The sequence below is a fragment of the Hemitrygon akajei genome, chromosome 1, assembly GCF_048418815.1.
Source record: "Hemitrygon akajei chromosome 1, sHemAka1.3, whole genome shotgun sequence".
Lineage (NCBI taxonomy): Eukaryota > Metazoa > Chordata > Chondrichthyes > Myliobatiformes > Dasyatidae > Hemitrygon > Hemitrygon akajei.
In genome coordinates this window covers 19,442,938-19,467,336 of record NC_133124.1, presented here as the reverse complement: position 1 = coordinate 19,467,336, position 24,399 = coordinate 19,442,938, and the positions used below count along the sequence as shown (strand labels likewise).

At 42.7% G+C, this 24,399-nt stretch overlaps 1 protein-coding gene across 1 annotated transcript in view; it reads right to left on the bottom strand.

Annotated features, from left to right (window-relative positions):
- Positions 1-24,399, bottom strand: part of csmd3b (CUB and Sushi multiple domains 3b) — a 2,154,916-nt gene that overhangs the window by 155,457 nt on the left and 1,975,060 nt on the right. Inside the window, exons 43-45 of the mRNA XM_073038951.1 lie at positions 15,908-16,085; positions 12,172-12,317; positions 11,555-11,635 (exon numbers count right to left, since the gene is read on the bottom strand). Of these exons, the coding sequence (XP_072895052.1) occupies positions 11,555-11,635; positions 12,172-12,317; positions 15,908-16,085 (405 nt within the window). The remainder of the gene's footprint in view (positions 1-11,554; positions 11,636-12,171; positions 12,318-15,907; positions 16,086-24,399) is intronic.

Sequence of the window (24,399 nt, the reverse complement as noted above, 5' to 3'; positions counted from 1 at the left end):
CAAACAGAAATGCTGGAAAAATCATGGGACTTTTCTAAAGGAGGTTACTTGCCTCAGTTTTCAGGGTGCCCCAGATGAACAATGAGCAAAAAACAAACCAATATTGAGAGAGCTGGCATGAGGGGAAGTCAATACTGAATATTGAATGGCCTGGATCGAGCAGACTTACAGAGGATGTTTTCAATAGCGGGGAGTCTGGGACCAGAGAGCACAGCCTCAGAATAGAAGGACGTCCCTTTAGAGCAGAGGCTCCCAAACTGGGGTACGCTGACCCCTCGGTTAATGGTAAGACTCCATTGCATGAAAAAGTGTAGAAAGTCCTGCTTCAGAACAACAATGATTTTGGCAGCGGGTGGTGAATCTGTGAAATTGATTGCCAGAAATGGCTGTATTGTCATTGGGTATACTTAAAGCGGAGGGTGATAGCTTCTTGATATTTAAGGTTACAGGGAGAAGTCACGTGAATGGGGTTGAGAGGGATAATAAATCAGACATGATGGAATGGCAGAGCAGACTTGTTGAGCCAATTATGTCTTTTGGTCTAAGTCATTCAGTCTGCTGTACCTGACGATACACAAGAAATAAGAATGCTGTGGGACAGCAGCAAGGCAAGAGTTAATGTGATTCCCAGTGCCGCACATATTTCCTGGCATGAGAGATGGGAAGTGAATTCGCTCACTCTCAGTAAGGTATCATTGAAAACAACCACTGCCATGTCTGAACACTTGATTTCTTAATACTCAAAGCACATGCTACAGACTCCTTTAGAGACTAGGTGACACCCGAGGAACAGCAAGCAGATGCCGAGGTGCTCTTGTGTTGCTAGGGACTTTCTCAACGGGCCCACTGAAGGCAGAGAGAGACCTAAGAGGCATCTGTTCACTCGCTTCCCCTCCTTTACTGTACATCGTGTGCACACCGGGGTCAGTCGCTTAATGAAAGCTTCATAGTTGCTTTCTGGATAACAGCTGTTGATCTATATAATTGTGTTTATGTGATTAAACCACCTGGACAGTAACTGACTATAAACCTTTGCTCTCCGTGTAGGCCAGTGGTTCGAAAAGTGAAGCCAGATGTGCACCGGGTGTGAACCTGCCCACAAGGAGGCCATGTGCTGGGCCTTAAATTGTACCTCCTTTCCAGCTGATGTCTTTACGCATCGAAGGCGAATACTACACATACGTTAGGATACTTTAGGCTCCTGAGGCCCTCCATTGGTCGGGCTCGACCATGGATGTTGGGTCCTAGCTGTCTACATGATACACAAGCCAGTATACAAACCAGAGCAAGCTGGTACACATTTAGCAAGCTACCCCTCTCCATGCAGCTGATGAATCCAAAGGAATGGCAAAGACCAATAAAGTTTGGCACCAGCAGTGTCGCAGGAGTTGCCATTCAGCAGTGAAGTCAATGTAGGACAGCCCGAGGGACTCCAGTTCTGGATTGTTCCTCGGGCTTTACTCCCTTAGACTTCCCCATCAGTGGGTATAGCCGCAAGGCAGTGGAGGTTTGAGAACAGATGAGCTGCCAACCATGGCTGATGAGCCCCATCTGCCCAAAGCGACTGGTTTTAAGGTGCCAGTAACCTACCTTTGCCGCTTCTGCTGTCAATAGAAACTGTTCTGCTGGGCTTAGTAGCAAAGCCACACATGAAGGACAGGAGCTGTCTGAGGTGCATGCCATTGGTAGGTATTGGGAGCTTATCCCCACTATCACCCCCAGCTATAACATTAGGTTCCATCCTTTTGTATCGCAGATGCTAATAGGGCAAATGTTTCCTGAAGTGCCCTGAAATGACATGGTAGGCATATACAATTCAAACTGTGAGAGTTGTTTTTTTTAAGGAAGTAAATAGAAACATAGACAATAGGTGCAGGAGTAGGCCATTCGGCCCTTTGAGCCTGCACCGCCATTCAGTATGATCATGGCTGATCATCCAACTCAGAACCCTGTACCTGCTTTCTCTCCATACCCCCTGATCCCTTTAGCCACAAGGGCCATATCTAACTTCCTCTTAAATATAGCCAATGAACCGGCCTCAACTGTTTCCTGTGGCAGAGAATTCCACAGATTCACCACACTCTGTGTGAAGACGTTTTTCCTCATCTCAGTCCTAAAACGCTTCCCCTTTATCCTTAAACTGTGACCCCTCATTCTGGACTTCCCCAACATCAGAAACAATCTTCCTGCATCTAGCCTGTCCAATCCCTTTAGAATTTTATACGTTTCAATAAGATCCCCCCTCAATCTTCTAAATTCCAGTGAATATAAGCCTAGTCGATCCAGTTTTCTTCATATGAAAGTCCTGCCATCCCAGGAATCAATCCGGTGAACCTTCTTTGTACTCCCTCTATGGCAAGAATGTCTTTCCTCAGATTAGGGGACCAAAACTGCACATAATACTCTAGGTGCGGTCTCACCAAGGCCTTGTACAACTGCAGTAGAACCTCCCTGCTCCTGTACTCAAATCCTTTTGCTATGAATGCCAACATACCATTTGCCTTTTTCACCACCTGCTGTAACTGCATGCCCACCTTCAATGACTGGTGTACAATGACACCCAGGTCTTGTTGCACCTCCTTTTTTCCTAATCGGTCACCGTTCAGATAATAATCTGTTTTCCTGTTCTTGCAACCAAAGTGGATAACCTCACATTTATCCACATTAAATTGCATCTACCATGAATTTGCCCACTCACCTAACCTATCCAAGTCACCCTGCATCCTCTTAGCATCCTCCTCACAGCTAACACCGCCGCCCAGCTTCGTGTCATCCGCAAACTTGGAGATGCTGCATTTAATTCCCTCGTCTAAATCATTAATATATATTGTAAACAACTGGGGTCCCAGCACTGAGCCTTGCGGTACCCCACTAGTCACTGCCTGCCATTCTGAAAAGGTACCGTTTACTCCCACTCTTTGCTTCCTGTCTGCCAACCAATTCTCTATCCACATCAATACCATACCCCCAATACCGTGTGCTTTAAGTTTGCACACTAATCTCCTGTGTGGGACCTTGTCAAAAGCCTTTAGAAAATCTAAATATACCACATCCACTGGCTCTCCCCTATCCACTCTACCAGTTACATCTTCAAAAAACTCTATGAGATTTGTCAGACATGATTTTCCTTTCACAAATCCATGCTGACTTTGTCCGATGATTTCACCTCTTTCCAAATGTGCTGTTATCACATCTTTCATAACTGACTCTAGCATTTTCCCCAGCACCGATGTCAGACTCACCGGTCTATAATTTCCCGGTTTCTCTCTCCCTCCTTTTTTAAAAAGTGGGTTTACAAAATGTTCCTCATCTTGGTTTTGTTCCAGAGTCATTTATTTTGAGGAGTTGGTAGAATGCCTTAGTATAATCACATGCACTAAGGTACAGTGAAAAACTTACCTTGCACAATGACCATAAGATATAGGAGCAGAATTAAGCCATTGTGTGCTCTGCCGCTCCATAATGGCTGATTTATTATCGCTGTCAATCCCTCTCAATCCCATTCTCCCGGTTCTCCCCATAACCTTTGATATCTTTACTAATCAAGAACCTATCAACCTCTGCTTTAACTATACCCAATGACTTGGTCTCCACAGCAGTCTGTGGCAATGAAATCCACAGATTCACCACTCTCTGGCTAAAGACATTTTCCTTATCTCTGTTCTTTGCATCTGAGGCTGAGGGACAAATTTTGTTTTCTGAGGCTGTGCCCTCTGACCCTAGACTGCCCCACTACAGGAAACATTCTGTCCACACTCTCACTATCTAGGCCTTTCAGTATTCAATTCTTTGCAACAGTGTGTTGAGGTAGTACAAGGTAAAAGAGTAACGGAGTGAAGAGCAAAGTGTTTATAGTACAGAGACAACGTGTCCAGATACAATTTACAAGGTCATAATAAACGTGAGCTACACTGTTTGATTTCTTTTCTGTGACTTGGGGATCACCGCAAAGGCCAGCATTGACTGCACTTCCCTACTGGCCCTTAAGGAAGTAGTGCTGTGCCAACTTCAACTGCTAGTGAAGGTATTTCTCAGCGCTCTTCAGAAGTGAGGTTCAGATTCAGACTTATTTATCACATGTTTATCGAAACGTACCATTTGCATTAACAACCAGCACACCCAAGGATGTGCTGGGGTCAGTCTGCAAGTGTTGCAACACATTCCAGTGCTAAAATAGCGTCCCACAATGCTCAGCAGAATATCACAGAGAACAACAAAATGGTACCGAACCCAGGTTAGACTACACTTAGAATATTGTGTTCACTTCTGGTTGCCTCATTATAGGCAGGATAGAAGATCTAAGACTGTAAAATATAGGAGCAGATTTAGGCCATTTGGCCCATTGAGTCTGCTCCACCATTTTATCATGGCTGATCCAATTTTCCTCCCAGCCCCATTCTCCTGCCTTCTGCCCGTATCCCATCATGCCCTGACCAATCAAGAATCTATCAACCTCTAACATAAATATACAGGTGTCTCCCCCACCCCTTTATAAAGGTAGAACGTTCCTATGAAACCTTTCTTAAGCCGAAATGGTGTGAAGCGAAGAGCCATTAATTTATATGGGAAAAATTTTCGTAAAAGCAAAAATCCTCTTTGTAATGCGAAAACAAGTTACTAATGTAGGTGCAAACACGAGGAAATCTGCAGATGCTGGAAATTCAAACAACAACACACAGAAAATGCTGGTGGAACACAGCAGGCCAGGCAGCATCTATAGGGAGAAGCGCTGTCAACATTAGCTGCCTGGCCTGCTGTGTTCCACCAGCATTTTGTGTGTGTTGTTGTACTAATGTAGGTCTTTTGTAAAAGCGAAGTGGTGTAAAGTCAACATTCGTAAAGTGGGGGGCACCTGTACATAAACTTGGCCTCCACAGCTGCTTGTGCAAAGAGTTCCACTCTCTGGCTAAAGAAATATCCCCTCATCTCCATTCTAAAATGACGCTCCTCTATTCTGAGGCTGTATCCTCTGATCTTAGACTCTCCCATCATAGGAAACACCTTCTCCACATCCATTCTATCGAGGCCTTTCGTCATTCAATAAGTTTTAATGAGGTCGCCCCTCATTCATCTGAATTCTAGTGAATACAGCCCAAAGCCATCAGACACTCAATATGGAAGCTTTAGAGGAGATTTATCAGGATGGTGCCTGCTTAAGGCAGCATGTCTTATAGGGAGTGGCTGTGTGAGTCTGGGCCAGGGGTTCCAACTTTTCTTACGCACGAACCTTTACCATTAAGCAAGTGGTCCATGGACCCCTTGTTGGGATTCTGTGGCTCTGGGTGAAGGAGGATGAAAGGTAATTTGATATTGGTGTGTGTGTAAGATGATAAGAGGCAAAGAAAGCCAGAGGCTTTTTACCAAAGCAGAAATGGATAATAAAATGGAATATAATTTTAGTGTGATTGGAGAAAGGTATTGGGGGCAACTCAGAGGCAGATTTTATACACAGAGTGCACGGAATGCACTGGCAGGGGTGGTGGTAGAGGCAGACACATTAAAGACATTTGAGAGATTCTTTGATAGGCGCATGGATGAAAGAAAAATTAAGGACGGTGTGGAGGGAAGGGTTAGATTGATCTTCGAGTGGGTTAATAGATCGTTACAATATCATGGGCCAAATGGCCTGCACTCTACTGTGCTATTGCATTCCTATGATCTACATTAGGGTAGCAGACAGAGTAAAAATGAAGTAGACTGCCTGCGTCTACTTGCTGAGTGTTGAGTTTTGTGAGATTTAATGGATTTGCACTCATCCAGTGTATCCCAACAACTTCCTGAACTGTGGCTTGCAGATGGTGAAGAGGCCTGAAGGTGTCAGCTGGCGAGCCACTGCCTGCAGGATACCTGGCCTCAACCCTGCTCTTGACATGTTTCGATGTGGTGGACAGGTCAATATATTGACTGAGGGGTATTGAGCAATGGTTAGTTAAGGGCAGTTAAAAAGAGTAGATGGGCATGGCTTCATATACTTGTGGGATGAAGCAACACACATACAAATTTCTGGAGGGACTCAGGTCAAGCAACACCTATGGAGGGAAATAAACAGTTACAGCTTGGGGCTGAAATGCTGATGCAGCTTTAAAGGCAAAGTATGGTTATACCAAATATTGATGTGATTTAGATTTTTACTGTTCGCTGCTCTGTTGTTTTTTTTTGATATTTAGAAACTTTTCATCTCATTATTTTTGAAAGCATCTTCACTCTACAGAATTTTTTTGCACGCGCCAAAGGCTCTTGCACAGTACTGTACAGTAAAGTGTGCTGTTTGCATCAATAACCAACACATGTGCTGTGGGCAGCCGCATTAATAAACCAAATGGAATTTCACAACAGTCTTAAACACAAGAGATTCTGCAGGTGGTAATCTTGAGCAACACATATAAAATGGTGGAAACACTGTAAACAGGACTGATGGAGGATTTCAGTCCAAAACGTCAACTGTTTATTCCCCTTCCATAGATGCTGTCTGACTTGGTGAGTTCCTCCAGCATTCTGTGTGTGTTGCTCAAGGTTTCCAGCATCTGCAGAACCTCCTGTGTCTGTGTTTGTGGTATGAATGCTCCTTGTCACTTATCTGCCCATGCCTAAATTTTGTCTCAGCCCAGCTGTATGTGAAGGGATGGTGTTGTGACTGGAATTGAACACTGTACAATCATTGGTGGTCATCCCCATTCTGATCTGAGAGAAGATTGTTGACAAGGCGACCGAAGAATATTGGGCTAAGGATACCCTGAGAAACCCCTGTGTTGACGTTATATAAATATAATTGAAGTGTGTATTCCTGAGTCACTGTTTATTTACCTGCGATTAAAAAGCCTCTATATAACATACCGTACATAAATAAGGTGCCTATTCAACAGTGAAAGAACTTACTTCAATGATTATTTTCAGGACTACCTACATTATAATGGACTGCACCACCATTTCTCTATGTACATAACTCCTCTTGTTATCAGCAGATGCAAATCACTTTGTCAAATGTCCTTCCTTCTGTCACAAGTAGTTTGCTGGTCTAATCTGTAAATTTATTCTTTCAGATTACCACTACGTCTGATATCTTCATTGAAATTAGTTCAAAGAGAGTGGATCTTCACAGCAGGAGAGGAGTTTCCGATTGCTGGCTTCAAATAGACATTCAAAAGATATAGACCTAGAAACAGCAGACCTAAACCATCAGAGAACAGTGGAGCTAAACCACTATCCTGGCCCACCGACTAACCCCATTCAGACCTAGGATTTCTGCAAACACAGGACCAGTGCTCATGCTTTTAAGACCATAAGATACAGAAGCAGAATTAGGTCATTTGGCCCATCGAGTCTGCTCTGCATCATGGCTGATTCATTTTCCACCTCAGCCCCGATCTCCTGCTTTCTCTCTGTATCCCATTATGCTCCGACCAATCAAGAATCTATCAACCTTGGCCCTAAGCATAAAAGACCTGCCCTTCACAGCTGCCTGTGGCAATGAATTCCACAGATTAATTTAATTGTAATGCAACAATATCAACCCAGGGCTTTGGAATCTTGGAGTGGTAATCTGCAGTAAAAAGTCGAGTGGTAGACATGAACAAGCAGAAGAAGCTGGTAATAGTCATACCTGTCCTGATCAATAACGATCTGCAGCACATTTAGTTACAATCAATGTCTGTCAAATATTGTTACTGTGTTTTTTGAGGCCGACCTGGGTCTTTGTGCTAGGAGGACAAATTAAACATTCAAGCACTGTCTAAACTGCAGAATCAAACTACAAAGGTGCAGAAATGTATTCTTACTATTCATTCCCTACTCATTTTATCTAAAATTTCACCCGAGTTTCTAGCTCTATGAATGATTAGAGGCAATCTCTGCTACATAAGATCTTAAGATAGAACATGGACCATGATCGAATACCCATTAATCAAGTGGCTGGCTCATTAACGGGTTGACACCATAGCATGATGGTTAGCACAACGCTTTCAATTCCCATCGTTGTCTGGAAGGAATTTGTACATTCTCCCTGTGACCGTGTGGGCTTTCCCCCACAGTCCAAAGACTTATGGGTCGGTAGGTTAATTGGTCATTGTAAATTGACCTGTAATTAGCCAAGCATTAAATAGGTGATCACTGGGCAGTGCGACTCAAAGGGCTGGAAGGACATTGTATCTCAATAAGCAAACAAACAGGTTTATTATCACTGACAAACTGGATGTTGTGAAATTTGTTGTTTTGTGGCCTATCTGAAAATAAGGGACTTTTTTCCTTGATAGGAAATTGCATTTTATTGTCAACGGATCTTCCTAACATTTGAGTCCTTTTCAAATTTATTTGTATATGCAGGATAACTTGAAAATTATTGAATAAAATTGTGCCCCTTTGATCACTTTGTGTGATCACGCCTTCTTAGCAAGAGTAATAAAAGGTTGGCTGAATTGATATCTCAACAGTCTTTACAATATTCTCGTAACAGCGATGAAGAGACCCATCGGCAAACACTAATCTGCTCAAATGCACAGCTGCTAATTGGTTATTTCTGTTCCACAGCTTCAAGCTACATGGGTGATATCAGTTGTAGATTTATGCAGAAAGACTACAGGAAATGTATTTTGGTTTGCTTTCCATTAGACGTAGGGCTTATAATATCTTCAAATTTGAAGATATGGAAATAAAATTCAAAGTAACATAAAGGACCTGTTCCTGTACTATACTGTTCTATGTTCTATGAGCTTCCAGCAGTGCACTCAGATGCAGTGGCTTCCACGAGGCCAACCAAAGGTGTTATTGTCCTTTAAAATGTATTTTTTAAACAATCGCAAGACCCCAATGGACATTAAGAATTTAAAGTACTGCAGGTCTATCCCATCGGCAAGTTGCTCGATGGCAGAGAAACTGAAGGAACAGGACTTGGTGCATCAGACGAGTTAGTGTGCAAAGGAAGTGTGCAGTCTAACAGCAAGCGGCTGTCTTGGTCGCGTTTCTTGTGACCCGCAAGATCCCGTTGGACACTGCTGATGCAAGTCCGATTCACTGGTTTACTGGCAAATGGCGGGGCTGGACAGTGGGCAAGCTGCATGGCCTCGGTGATAGCGAGGTGTAGGCCACGGGCTGCTGTGCCGCCCGCTTACAAGTGCAGGAGAGAGGCGGAGTCGGTGCGCTCCACTTGAGTGCTGGAGGCGGTGTGGTGTGACATACATGCTGGATTCAGTACTGCCCTCTAGTGCTCATTTGGCAGAAGACAAGTCCTCTCTGACTACGGGGCCGGGATTTAAGGTGAGAGAGAGAGAAGCGATTGTAAAAGAAGCTGAAGGACAAAGAAGCACTTAGATAGGTCTGTGGAGGAGCAGGGCTTGGCTGAATACAGGAAATTGGGACTGGCTGGGTAGTAAAACAAAGAAAAAGAGTAAAAGAAGCCGGAGTAAGAAGGTGGGGGGAGGGGAAGGAGTCCAAGCGAGGAGATGAAACCAGGTGAGAGGAAAAGAGGGTGGGTGGAGAAGGGGGGGATGAAGTGAGAAACTGTGAGATTATTGATGAAACAAAGTAACTGGCTATAGAAGGAACCAGATAGGAGAGGAGAGTGGGCCATGGGCAAAAAAGTTGTGGGGGGGGGGCGCAAGAGGAGTGTAGGTAGGTGAGGAGGAGAAAGGGTAAGAGGGGAGTCAGAAAGGGGAACAGAAAAGGAGAGAAGAGGGAACAGAGTGATGAGGCGTATAATTCTGGCTTCTTCTCTCTTCCTTTCCAGTCCTGATGAAGGGTTTTGGCCCACAATGTTGACTCTTTATTCCTTTCCTTAGCTGCTGCCTGACCTGCTGAGTTCTTCCAGCAGTTTGTGTGTGTTAATCTCCATTTCCAGTGTCTGCAGAATGTCTTGTGTTAAACCATGTCGACAGATCACATTTTTTTTTGTGGTTATAAAGTCAGTGACAGCACTAGGATTCTATTTAATTGCATAAGAAAATCAATGCAAAAAGACCAGCAGATTTCCAAACATGCATTACTGGAAGCAAAAAGGAATGGTCAACAGGAAATATATGAATGGGTTGATCATTATGTATTGGAATTTATTCGCACTGTATGAGGACAGGAACAAATCACAATAGCATTAGTCTGTTCACTTATTCAATATGACAATGTCTGATCACCTTAATTTAGTTACTGGGTATCTCCTTTCTTCCCATACTCCTTGAAGTATCCAATTCCTCCTTGAATATATTTAGTGCTTTTGGCCTCAACTGTCTTCTGTGGTGGAAATTTCATTGAAATAAAATCTAAATTTCAGTCCTATATAACAGACACTTAGGTTGGTTCAGGACTTCCTCGCCATTGGGTACATTCATCCTGTCTGTCTAGTCTCATCAGGATTTTTGTACAGTATTGTGCAAAAGTCTTGGGGGGGGGGGCACGCACACACACACACACACACACACACACACACACACACACACACACACACACACACACACACACACACACACACACACACACACACACACACACACACACACACACACACACACACACCTAGATTTACAAACTCGTTCACCGCTCCATGGTGATAAATATAGTACTGTGCAAAGGTCTTAGGCATCCTAGTTAGATATATGTACCTAAGACTTTTTGCACAATAGTGTAGGTTTCAATGATGCCACCTGTATTAATATACATCAAAACAAACATGCCAGTATTCTTCTGAATAGAAGTGTCTGTTTCTTCCCGAAGAAGGGTCTTGGGCCAAATGTTGACTGTTTATTTTTTCCCATCGACACTGCCTAACCTGCTGAGTTCCTTCAGTATCTTGTATGTGTTGCTTTGCATTTCTGACATCTGAAGACTTTCTCATGTGTATGCTAGCCTCTGCTTTTAAGTGAGTTTTTTTTTATACACTACATATATCTGGTTTCAGCAAACCTGAATAATGGGTAATAAATCACTGTTTCACTGTTTCTTCAGTTTCACAGAAGACATTAAACTAACAGTTTTAAACCAAACAGGTTAAATCCATATTTTTGCAATCTTAACTTTCAGATCATACAAGTTTGCTTAAGTAATTAGTTCTTTCTTTTTAGTCCCTCATGAAATAGTGGCAGATACTTCTCTCCTATCAGCAGCAATGCAGATGGGGCAAGAAATATTGACAAAATAACAAAGGGTCAATAAGGGAAAAATAAATCACAATTGAAAACTTTAGTCCAACGCACTCAGACAATCAACATCAATCTTGCAGAATGCATGGACAAAGTGCTTTTGATACTTTCCATGCAGTGCACTATCTACTCAGCTGTCCACAAAGAAAGATGCTAGTCAGCCACCACTTCACCTAACATTGTTTCTTCAAAGTCCCACTACTGTCAAAAATGTGCAGATGAACATCTTATCTACCCCCAACATTTTATAACTTAACCTTGTCATACCTGAAACTTGAATAATTTGTCAACAGACATCCCATTAAATTTTCTGCTAAGTTTATAGAAGTTACATTTAAGGCTTCTACGGCAAGAGTGATTTGAATTGACAGCAAAAGAAAGTTACAGAGAAAACACAGTCCAAAAAACATGACTCTGGAGGAGTTTGGACATACCTATTTCAAATTCATCATCCTCTGTCAAATTCTGCCCCGTGAGCATCGCAGAAGGAGACTGGCAGATCCGCAGTTGGTATGCTGTAAAAATCAAAAGTTCAACAACCCGTAATCAAAGCAACCCCTTGTTAAATACTAAAATAAATCTGTGGCTATAACCAAAACTATATTCTTTGGGAAAAATAATTTCAAGTTCAATTAGTAAAATACCTTACCTAAAACCACCGAATTTGAATTAAAAGTCAAACACAAGTTCTGGATGAAAACAGAAATTTACAGATTTAACATATGTGGATACCAGTGAATAACTCTTTGGTGAACTAATTCAGTTTGGATTCTGATGTGCAAAATACAGTAGCTATTGATTGAAGCTTAAACCGGCTGCTTGTGCTAAATGTGTTACAGGACAGCAGTCACATTTGCACTCTATTCCCTAGCTTCAGTTTCAATGAAGTCATGGAACCACATTAAGCAGGTTCAGTTCAAGCAACTGAAGGTGAATTTCTACATTTCTCTAGGTTTTGATTTACATACGATTAACAATTAAATCTAATCTCTAAACATGACAACAACTTAATCCCATCTAAGAAATGTATGAACACTAAACACAAACCAACCATGGTAACTGAGAATGAAGAAGCCGCCTGTCGTAAAATCACTGTGGAATTTGATCAGGATCTGATTTGACGTGCTGTAGACGGACTCCAGTGCTGTATTTCCACTGAACTGTCCAATCTGAGGGGCAGTCTGTTCTGGCCCGTCCCTATGTAAGATAAGCAATCAATTAGGCTGTGAATCAACAGCGGATTCAAGCACAGGTAACAACATAGTCTTAGAATGTGACAGTACTTGATGGCCCTTCAGCTCATCTAGTCCATGCCAAACTATTATTCTGCCTATTCTGATCGACCTGCACCAGGACCGTAGCCCTCCATACTTCTCCCGTCCATGTGCTTATCCAAACTTCTCTTAAATGTTGAAATCCAACCCACATCCGCCACTTCAACTGGCAGTTTATTCCACACTCACACTTCTCTCTGAGTGAAGTTCCTCTCATAAATATTAACTTTAATTTTAGGCTCACACATGATCTGTGGAAAATGCCTGCTTACATTTACCCAGCCTGTACCACTCATAACTTTATATACCTCTAATAAATCTGGCCACAGGCCTCCAGTCAGAGAGCCGGACATCTACTACCACTCCCTGGCCTCTCTCATGAAGCCAGTGTCAAATCCAATTTACCGGTACTACCTTATCCTGAATGTGTCCGAATCTTCCTAACAAACCTCCCATGAGAGACTTTGCTAAAATATTAAAGTATTAATACATTAAGACCAGGAACAGTAAGAATTTCCACATAGTATATATTTCACCTTCAATATCACAAAACATCCCAGGAAGGTGACTTCATTAACTAACAGTACATAAAAATTGAAGCAGAATTATAAGAAGGGTTTTTAGGATAGATGACCAAATGTTTATTCAAAGAGAGAGATTCTGCTCAGAGGAAAAAGAGGTAAAAAGTAAGAGATAAAGGGAGGAATTTTCAAAATCTATAATGTGTAAACAATAATTCATTAATTACTTTGGGTTCATCCAAAGCCTAAAATTAGACAAGTGCCTATATTTTGGAGGGATGTAGGCTAGATGAGATTATAGTAAGAGGGAAGAATGGGGCTTGTAGTCAAACATGGGACTTTGAAAATCAAACCATTTGCTTAACTGCTTGCCAATGTTGATCAGCAAAGAAGATGTGATGGGTGAATAGAACTTATTCTGAATTTGGACATAGGCAGAAGGTCTACAGAGACCAGAATGCAAACGACTGGGTAGAAGTAGCTTGGAATAGTCAAAACCAGGGATAAAAAATAATCATGGATATGTGTCCACTATATTTAACGTACCTGAGGAAAGACTGAAGAGGTCAGGACTTTATTCCCTGGAAGATTGGAGAGTGAGGGGAGGTTTGACAGAGGTATACAAAATTATGGTGGGTAAATACAAGCAGGTTTTTTTCACTGAGGTTGAGTGAGACTAGAACTAGAGGTCATATAGTAGGTATGGGTGAAAATTGCAATGCTTAAGGTGAACGCGAAGGGAATTTATTCAGTCAGAGGTGCTATTCTTCAGTCTTTTACCAAACTCCCTATATTCACTGTGCAGGACCTCTTCCCCCCTTTCTACCTATGTCATTGACGCCAAAGTGCACAACAACATCTGGCTGTTCACCCTCCCTCTTGAGAGTCTTCTGCAGCCGCTCTGAGACATCTGGCAAATGGGTGCCAACACACCATCCTGGCTTCTCTTTCACGGCCACAGAATCTGCAGGTTGTCCCCGAACTATCAAGTCTCCTATCACTATCACTCTGCCTGACCTAACCCTTCCTTGTTGAGATTCAGAACTGGCCGCGGTGCCACTGGAGTACCATAGCTGCTTTGCTGAGCCTGATATGTCATACCCTCAGCAGTATCCAAAGGGGTATACTCGTCACTGAGGGTAACAGCCACAGGGAAACCCTACACTGATTGCTACTCCAATTACTTCTCCTGGTGATCTCTCACCTACTATTTGCACTCTGGGTGGGACCACCTCAATAAAAGACTCATCTATGACGTTTTCAGCCTTCTAGATGGTCCTGAGTACATCCAGCTCAGATTCCTTGACCATGTCAGTCAGGAGCTGCTGCTGAGGCCTCTGTCAGTCAAAGTTGACCATGGATATTGCTTTCTAGCTGTCTACATGATACACAAGCCAGTACACAGCCCAGAGGAAGCTGTTACTCATGTAGCAAGCTCCCCCTCTCCACGCATCCGATGAACCCAAACTGATACAGTTTGGTACCAGAAGCGTCGCAGGAGTTGTCAGTCGGCATTGAACTCAATGTAGGACTGCCTTAGAAACATAGAAACATAGAAAATAGGTGCAGGAGTAGGCCATTTGGCTCTTCGAGCCTGCACCACCATTCAGTATGATCATGGCTGATCATCCAACTCAGAACCCTGTACCTGCTTTCTCTACATACCCCCTGATCCCTTTAGCCACAAGGGCCATATCTAACTCCCTCTTAAATATAGCCAATGAACTGGCCTCAACTGTTTCCTGTGGCAGAGAATTCCATAGATTCACCACTCTCTGTGTGAAGAAGTTTTTCCTCATCTTGGTCCTAAAAGGCTTCCCCTTTATCCTTAAACTGTGACCCCTCGTTCTGAACTCCCCCAACATCGGAAACAATCTTCCTGCATCTAGCCTGTCCAATCTCTTTAGAATTTTATACGTTTCAATAAGATCCCCCCTCAATCTTCTAAATTCTAGCGAGTATAAACCTAGTCGATCCAGTCTTACGGACTCCAGCTCGAGATTTTTCCTTCGGGGTTTATTCCTGAAACATTCCTCATGAATGCGTAGAGCTGCAAGGAAGGGGAGGTTTGAGATTGGAATTTTCCTTCTCCTAGATGAGTTGCCAACCAGTGCTTATGAGCCCTATTTGCTCGAAAAGTTGGGCATATGTAGCCATCAAAGAGACAATTAGGTACCCTGAAATCCCACATCTCACAGGAAGAGCATTCCACTGCCTGAACTACCATCCTGTCTACACTTGTTAGACCTCTAACTTCTCAAGCTTAAGTTGTAACCTGCAACTGTTCTTGCCTTAGCCTGTTGAGCCAAAGCCTGACCACTCTCACACTAGTCCCAGTCCAACAGTGGCTGCTTCCCTCAAACCCTCTCCTTTTTATTGGCCCTTGCTAACTAACCCAAGCAATCTCCCACTCCACAGACAAGTACTAACAGAACCTGCTTACTTTTTAAAACTTGCGTGTAAAGTCCACAAGGAACTATCTCCAACTGACTCCATGATCTTCCACTCTGCAAACTTATTCCCTTACTTATCCCATCATTACAGTCCTTCATCTCTGATAGGACATCCATCTTGTGATGTAATCTTTCATCTTTTTTCCATTTCTTTTCTCCTACTCACAGTCCTTTCCTTAAAACTTATTTTAACTCAAAATTTTTCAGCTTTTAAGGCAGATCATTCATCTGAAATGTTAACTGTTTCTTTCTTGGCAGTTGCTGCCTAACCTGCTTTGCACAATTTTCAGTGTTCATATCACAACAGTCAATGGTATCAATGAAACATATTTTTAGAACAGCTACATAAATGATAAAAATCTGTGAGAAAGTCACTGTGTAGGGAGATGATAATTATCCTAGTTGATAGCAAACTGGTTCAGGTATAAAGACCTATCTGAAGAATTATAGTGACAAAGCTGCAATGCTGTAACTCAACAATAGACATTTCAATTTTATCACTGCCTAAATAAACCAATTTGAGAAAATGTGTGTCTTACCATACTGTAATAAAATCATATATAGGTTCTGTTTGCAAGACAGTAAAGTTGATGTAGATTCCATGGCCTGGAGGCACTTTGACAATCCAAAAGCAGTCCTGAAAGTTAGGGTACTCATCAGGATACCCGGGAGAGTAGATGGTACCATTCAGTGCAGTAATATTGCCTCCACAGAGAGCTAGAGAAGCAAGAGAAACAATTTTTTTGAAAATTAATTTACGCATTTTCCTACATGGAAAAAACATTAATAGCAGCAAAAAGTTAGAAGATCAGATGGATCAAATTGTTACATTTTGCTTCTATTTTGTTTCTCTTTGGCATTCTTCTCAAATAGATTTCAAGGTATCACTCATAATACTAAAATCAGGGCAAAGTTAAACGAAGATTCCTTTGCTTGCACCTTTGAAAACAGTTTTATTTCTATCTTTGATATCTCTTTTTTTTCTTTTCAGGGTGTGGGGGTTTCTTTTGAAGACCTTGACCTGGAATTACACCCTGAATTCAGTTCATTGCGGGAATGGGACCCACTGTCAGGACCTCACGGCCGTCCACTTGTTGATATCTCAAGTACACGGTATGGAAGACGAGTGTGGCTTGAGGTTTCTGGGATTCCATGGCTCTGGGAATGTGTTGATTCTAGGCTGGTGCCCCTGACTGAAGCGTCACGGGAGAACCATAGAACACTACAGCACAGTACAGGCCCTTCAGCCCTCCATGTTGTGCCGACCCATATAATCCTTAAAAAAAGTACTAAACCCACACTACCCCATAACCCTCCATTTTTCTTTCATCCATGAGGCTCTTAAATACCCCTAATGTTTTAGCCTCCACCACCATCCCTGGCAAGTCATTCCAGGCACTCACAACCCTCTGTGTAAAAGTCTTACCCCTGATGTCCCCCCTAAACTTCCCTCCCTTAATTTTGTACATATGCCCTCTGGTGTTTGCTATTGATGCCCTGGGAAACAGGTACTGACTATCCACTCTATCTATGCCTCTCATAATCTTGTAGACCTCTATCAAGTCCCCTCTCATTCTTCTATGCTCCAAAGAGAAAAGTCCCAGCTCTGCTAACCTTGCTTGATATGACTTGTTCTCCAAACCAGGTGACATCCTGGTAAATCTCCTCTGCACCCTCCCCATAGCTTCCACATCCTTCCTATAATGCGGTGACCAGAATTGAACACAATACTCTAAGTGCGGTCTCACCAGAGATTTGTAGAGTTGCTACATGACCTATCTACTCTTGAACTCAATCCCCCTGTTAATGTAGCCTAGCAACCCATAGGCCTTCTTAACTACACGGAACATCGGGACCAGCAGGTTAGCTGCTGGGGGTTGTGTGTCCAGAGAGCTGTGCCTATCTGGTGCCGACTCTCCGGGCGCAGAGCTCGGAAAGAGTGACGCAACAGACTTTTAACATCTCAAATGAGTGAGTTGTTTATTAATTCTCCCCTCTCGCTGTGACACGGGGATACCTCTTATCCAGTGAACAAGTAGTCTTTGGGGTACTGCAAGTCTGTGTCTTTATTGATGCTTTGCTGCACGCTTGAGTGCTCGGTGGAGGGTGCTGATGCTTTTTTGCTGGTGAGGGTTGGGGAGTTGTTAGCTTGCTGCTTCTTGTGCATGGGAGGGGGCGTTGTGGGGGGGGCTATGTGGTTCTAACGTTTTAACTGTCTTTCATTCTTTGGGGCACTCCTCTGTTTTTGTGGATGACTGCAAAGAAAACAAAGTTCAGGATGTATATTGTATACCTTCCTCTGACATTAAATGCACCAATTGAAACCTAAGTGACAATGGACTGTAATCCTGTTGGTAAAGATTTTGCACGTTTTTCCTGTGATTGTATGGGTCTCCTCCCACATTCCAAGGACATACAGGTCAGTTAGGGTTCGTAAATTGTTGGTACACTATGTTGGTACCAGAAACATGGTGATACTTGTGGACTGCCCCCAGCACGTCGTCCGACTGTGTTAGTTGTTGGTGCAAGCAACACATTTCACTGTATGATTCAATGCTTTGATGTGCATGTGACAAATAAAGTGAATCTTCAACCTTACAGCAAGCACTTGTTAAGTTACCAGTTTAAGATTCAAACATAATTTAGTTTTAATGGGATTTTGTCAATTAAAACATACATTAAATTATTATGCAACTTTATGTTAGTTTGAGCCCCCAGTTGAGGACTGATAAATATGAGGTTAAATATAAGTGACTTTAGGAAACTTCTTTCCACAGAAAGTCATGCAAGTTACTTCTGATGTTACTCTTCCTCTTGGACAGAGCAAATACAGAAGCTGCCATAGGGGATGCAACAACTGTCCCTTACCTCACCATCCTTGAGCCTCAACAGATCTTCCAGGTAAATCTGTGATTCATTTGCACTTCTTCTCATCCGGAGTATTGTATTTGGTGCTCAGAGCATACTGTGCTCTCTTCCAATTTGGAGAAGCCAAATTCTGATGGTTTGATGATTTTTCAGAATACCTGTGTTCAGTCCACAGGGTGAACTTGAATTTCCTATTACTGCCACTTTGAATACATGTATCACCCCTACAGATTCTCTGATCTGTCTGTGGTCTTGCACACTGTTGTAATGAAGTCCAATGCAAGCGTTATTAATGAACCACACCGCATGTTCCATCCAGGGATGAGGAAGTTGACCGGATTTGATATCAAATTCAACAATTTGCTTTCTCCATCTGTACCAGGTCTGGCCATTTCTACTGTAAATCAACCATCTGTAACATTGGTTCAGTCTCAGTCTCTCTCTCTCTCTCTCTCTCTCTCTCCCTCCCTCCCCCCCCCCCCCCCATTAGCCCAGTCTAACCTGCTGGGCATGTCTGACAGTGTTGCGTTTCATGACGTTTTGCATGCTCTTGTCTAAAGATCAGCTTTGTTTGTTACATGTACATTGCAACATACAGTGAAATGTGTCGTCTGCGTCAAAGACCAACACAGTCAGAGGATTGTGCCGGGGCGGCCCACAATTGTCACCATGCTTCCAGGGACATCATACCATGTCTGCAATTTGATAACCCTAATGCTTACTGTATACCTTTGTAATGTGGGAGGAAACTGGAGCATCCGGAGGAAAGCAACACGATCACAGGGAGAACATGAAAACTTCTTATAGATCTGTGGAACCATCTGAAAGCCATTCACCTAACATCAGCAAGGATGTGTAATGGTCTGACCAACACTAATGCCAATCCTGTCAATATTGTTACTTCACTGATGAATGACACTTCTAATACTCATCATCATCATGTGCCGTGTCATATGACATAGGCGATCATGGTCTTATCCACGAGCATGGTTGTACTTGGCAAATTTTTCTACAGAAGTGGTTTGCCATTACCTTCGTCTGGGCAGTGTCTTTACAAGAAAGGTGATCTCAGCCATTACCGATACTCTTCAGACTGTCTGCCTGGTCGCATAACCAGTACTTGTGATATGCATCAGCTGCTCATACAACCAAACACCACCTGCTCCTATGGCTTCAAGTGACCCTGATCAGGGGGTAAGCAAGTGCTATACCTTGCCCAAGGGTGACCTGCAGGCTAGTGGAGGGAAGGAGCGCCTTACACCTCCTTTGGTAGAGACCCCACTATCCATTAATATTCACCTAGATCAAAGTCACTGTAAATTTATTATCAAAGTACACATATATCAGCACCTACTAAACTGAGAATCATTTTCTTGTGGGCATTCATAGAACATAGAAAATAGAAATCTAGAGCACATTACAGGCCCTTCGGCCCACAATGTTGTGCCAACCATGTAACCTACTGTAGAAACTGCCTAGAATTTCCCGAGCGCATAGCCCTCTATTCTTCTAAGCACCATGTACCTGTCTAAGAGGCTCTTAAAAGACCCTATTGTATCCGCAGTAAATTCAAAGAAACACAATAGAATCAGTGAAAAACTACATAATAAGGACAAACAACCAATACGCAAAGACAACAAATTGTGCAAATATAAAAAGAAAAAGAAATAGCAATCAAAGATAACTAAGTGACAAATAAAAAGGAGAACTTGAGTTGTATTAAGTAATATTGAGAACTTGAGTTGTAAAATCAATCAATGCTTTGAAATAGAGTATTAAATATTTAGTGCTTAAGATCTAGAATAGCATTCCTTTACTCAGCAAGACATCACTGTTGAAGACATATCTATTTTCAGTTTAAAATGTAATACTTTTAAAGCACTCTGAAAAACTGACTTTACTGTAGAATACTGCAGCTTCAATATTTATGGCCCGCAATTTAGGACCATCAGCACACTGCCTGCGCTAATTGGCAGCCAAAGCAGAGAGATCACACATACTTAGTGTGGATCATTTGCTCTAAGTCCTGGCATCGAGCCCCTGCGGTGGAGCCCTGTGTGGTTGCAGCACTTTTCTGCTTGTGAATCCCGTCACGTAGGGAATTCACAGCAGGACCAAATCCAGAGAAAAGTTCATTGACCAAGAATTCTGGCAAGTGGGAGGCTCTTAAAAGTGAGACAAGGGGGGTTCAGAGCCAACAAGTTCCCATTAGAGTGAGAAGCAAGGCTGGTGGGATTAAGAAGCCTTGGTTAACGAAGGATAAAGAGAATTTACTCAGATAAAGGAGGCTTATGTTAAGTGTAGGCTGCTGAGATCAAGCAAATCTCCTGAAGAGAATAAGGGATATAGGACTGCACTCAAGAAGGAAATTAGGCAGGCAAAGAGGAGATATGAAACATTTGTGGCAGGTAAATTAAAGAAGAAGCCTAAAAGATTCTGAAAGCACATTAAGGACTAAAGAATATCTGGGAAGAGAATAGGCCCCATTAAGGATTAATGTGATCATCTATCTGTGGAACCAAGACAGATGAGTCAGGTATTAAATGAATATTTCTCGTCTCTATTCACTGCGCAAAAGACATGGAAGCTGATGAGTTCATGGAAGAGAACACTGATGTCTAGAAAAATATCCACATTACAAATGAGGAGGCCGTGAAGTGCACAGAGGTGGAAAAATCCCCAGAGCCTGACTAAGAATATCCCTGGACTCTGAAGCTCGGGAAGAAATAGCTGAGGCCCTGACAGAGATATATGTTTCATCGTTAGCCATGAGTGATGTCCTGGAAGGCTGGAGCCTTTCACACCCCTCCTCTCCATGCAATAGAGTCATAGAGCACTATAGCACAAACACAGGCCCTTTGGCCCATCTAGCCTGTGGGAACTATTATTTTGCCTAGTCCTAACAACCTTGACTTGAACCTTAGCCCTCCTTACCCCTCCCATCCATATACATAGAGTCATAGAAAAGTACAGTGCATAGAAAGGCCCTTCAGCCCATCTAGTTCCTGCCGAACCATTAAAATTGCCTACTTCCATTGGCCTGCACTGGGACCATAGCCCTCCATGCCCCTACCATCCATGTACCTATCCAAACTGCTCTTAAACATTGAAATTGACCTTACATGCACCTCTTGTGCTGGCAGCTCACTCCACACTCTCATGACCCTCAGATTGAACAAGTTTCTCCTCATGATTCCCTTAAACTTTCACCTTTCACCCTTAACCCATGACCCACCCAACTTCAGTGAAAAAAGCCTACTTGCATTTATACTATCTATAACCCTCATAATTTTGCATACCTCCATCTAATCTCCTCTCAATCTTCTATGTTCCACGAAATAAAGTCCTCACCTATTCACTCTTCCCTTTTAACTCAGGTCCTCCAAACCCAGCAACATTTTTGTAATTTTTTCTGTACTCTTTCAACTTTATTTACATCTTTCCTGTAAGCAGGTGACCAAAACTACACACAATACTCCAAATTAGGCCTCACCAATGTCTTACACAACTTCAACATAACATCCCATCTTCTGTACTGAATGCTTTGATTTATGAAAATCAGAGCAACGAAAGTTTTCTTAATGACCTTATCTGCCTATGACACCACTTTCAATGAAGTCTGGACCTGTATCCCATGACCTCTTTGTTCTATCACACTCCTCAGTGCCATACCGTTCGTTGTGACCGACCATACCCTGTTCGGTCCTACCGAAGTTGCAACACCCCGCATTTGTCTCCATTAAATTCCATCTGACATTTTTCAGCCCATTTTTCCAGCTAGTCCAGATCCCGCTACAAGCAATGAAGCCATGCTGACTATCCTTAATCAGTCCATGTCCATCCAAATATTTATACATCTGGTCCTCGAGAATACCTTCCAATAACTTTCCCACTCCTGATGTCAGGCTCAGCGGCCAAAAGTTTCCTGGTTTAGTTTGAGAGCTTTTCTTGAACAGGGGAACGACGTTCATTATCGTTCAATCCCCTAATACCTCACCTGTTGCTAAGGATGATTTAAATATCTCTGCTGGAGCCCTGGTAACTTCTGCACTTGCTTCCTGCAGGATCTGAGGGAAAACCATGCCAGACCCTGGGGATTTATCCACCTTGATTTGCCTCAGGACAGCAGACACCCCCTCCTCTGTAATCTGTTTAGGGTCCATGAGTTGATGCCACTTTCCCTCACTTCTATACTCTGTGTCCGATTCCTGAGTAAATACCGGTGCAAAAACTTAATTTAAGATCCTCTCCATCTCTTTTGGCTCCACTCGAGGATTACCATTCTGATCTTCCAGAGGACCAATTTTGTCCCTCGCAATCAGTTTACTCTTAATACATCTGTAGAATCCCTGCTATGATTAAGATAGATAGATATGTACTTAATTGATCCCAAAGGAAATTGTACTGTCACAGTAGCATTACAAGTGCTCAGATTTACAATAATACAAATGTTAGAAGAGAAGTAAGAAAGAATAAAAAATAAGTTACCTCAAGCAGTCTAACAGGATGGGGTCATTACTTCCCCGGCTATAGCTGACTCATGATAGAGCATAATGGCCGAGGGTAATAATGACCTCATATAACACTCTTTGGGATGTTGCAATTGTCTTAGTCTATTACTAAAAGGGCTCCACTGTTCAACCAAGGTGGCACACAGAGGGTAAGAAACATCGTCTGAAATTGTCAGGACTTTCCATAGGGTCCTTTGTTCTACCACAGTCTCCAGTTAGACTCCTATAACAGAGTCAGCCTTTCTAATCAATTTACTGCCCCAGCACACCACCGCATAGGAGATTGTACTGGTGACAACAGACTGGTAGAACATGTGAAGGAGAGGCCTGCATACTCCAAATGACCTCAGTCTTCTCAGGAAGTAGAGGTGACTCTGGCCCTTCTTGTACTCAGCCTCTGTGTTGGTGCTTCAGTCAAGTCTGTCGTCCAGGTGCTCCCCCAGGTACTTGTATGTCCTCACCACATCCACGTCCTCACCATCAATCATAAAAAAGAGCAGTGCAGGCTTAGTCTTCCTAAAGTCCATCACCATCTCCTTTGTCTAACTGATGTTGAGCTACAGATGATTCAGCTTGTAGCATTTGACAAAGTCCTCCACCAGGGCCCTATATTCATCCTCCCGTCCTCCCTTTATACACCTGACTATTGTTGAGTCATCAGAGAAATTCTGCAGATGGCATGAATCAGGGTGGTATCTAAAGTCCGAGGTACCAGGGTAAACAGGAAGGGAGCCAATGCAGTCCCCTGTGGGGCCCCAGTGCTGCTTATAGTTGAGGAGAGGCAAAAAAGATTATTGAAAACTTGACAGGAATGAAGGGCTTGAGTTATATGGAGAAACTGAAGAAAGGACCTGCTTTTTCTGGAATGGAGGAGGCTGACGGGTGATCTCAAAGGGGTATCAACATAGCAGATGGTCACAGTCTTTGCCCAGGGCAGAAGAGTCTACATTTTAGTTTAGGGGAAAGCTTTAAAGGAAATCCAAAACGCTGGAGGAACTCAGAAGGTCAGGCAGCATCTATGGAGAGGAATAAACAGTTGACATTTCGGTCTGAGGCCCTTTATCAGGACTGATGAATAATCTTGGTCTGAAAAGTTGACCCTTTATTTCCACTCCATAGATGCTGCCCAACCTGCTGAGTTCCTCCGGCATTTTGTGCGTGTTATTCTGGATTTCCAGCATCTGCAGAATCTCTTGCGCTTATGATAAAAAGGCCAAGTTCTTTTTCCAGACAGAACTTTGTAGGTGTATGGTACGGGCTAGAGCTACACACACAGAATGCTGGATTTCCACAATCTGCAGAATCTCTTGTGTAAAAGGTTTTAAAACATTGGAGAGATGTGGACCAAATGCAGAAGGATGAGATTAGTTTGCATTCGCAATTTAGGTCAGCAAAGATCAGTTGACAGAACTTCATGAGAGCTTCACAACCTAATTGAAACAACACATGCAAAATGCTGGTGGAACACAGCAGGCCAGGTGTTCCACCAGCATTTTGTGTGTGTTGTTTCAATTTCCAGCATCTGCAGATTTCCTCGTGTTTACAACCTAATTGAGATGCCTCTCAAAGTTGTCAAATCTGTAACTATTTCAGCCATTCAGAAAGGTGCAAAAACCTTCCAAACTATTATAAATTTTTAAAACACTACTAAA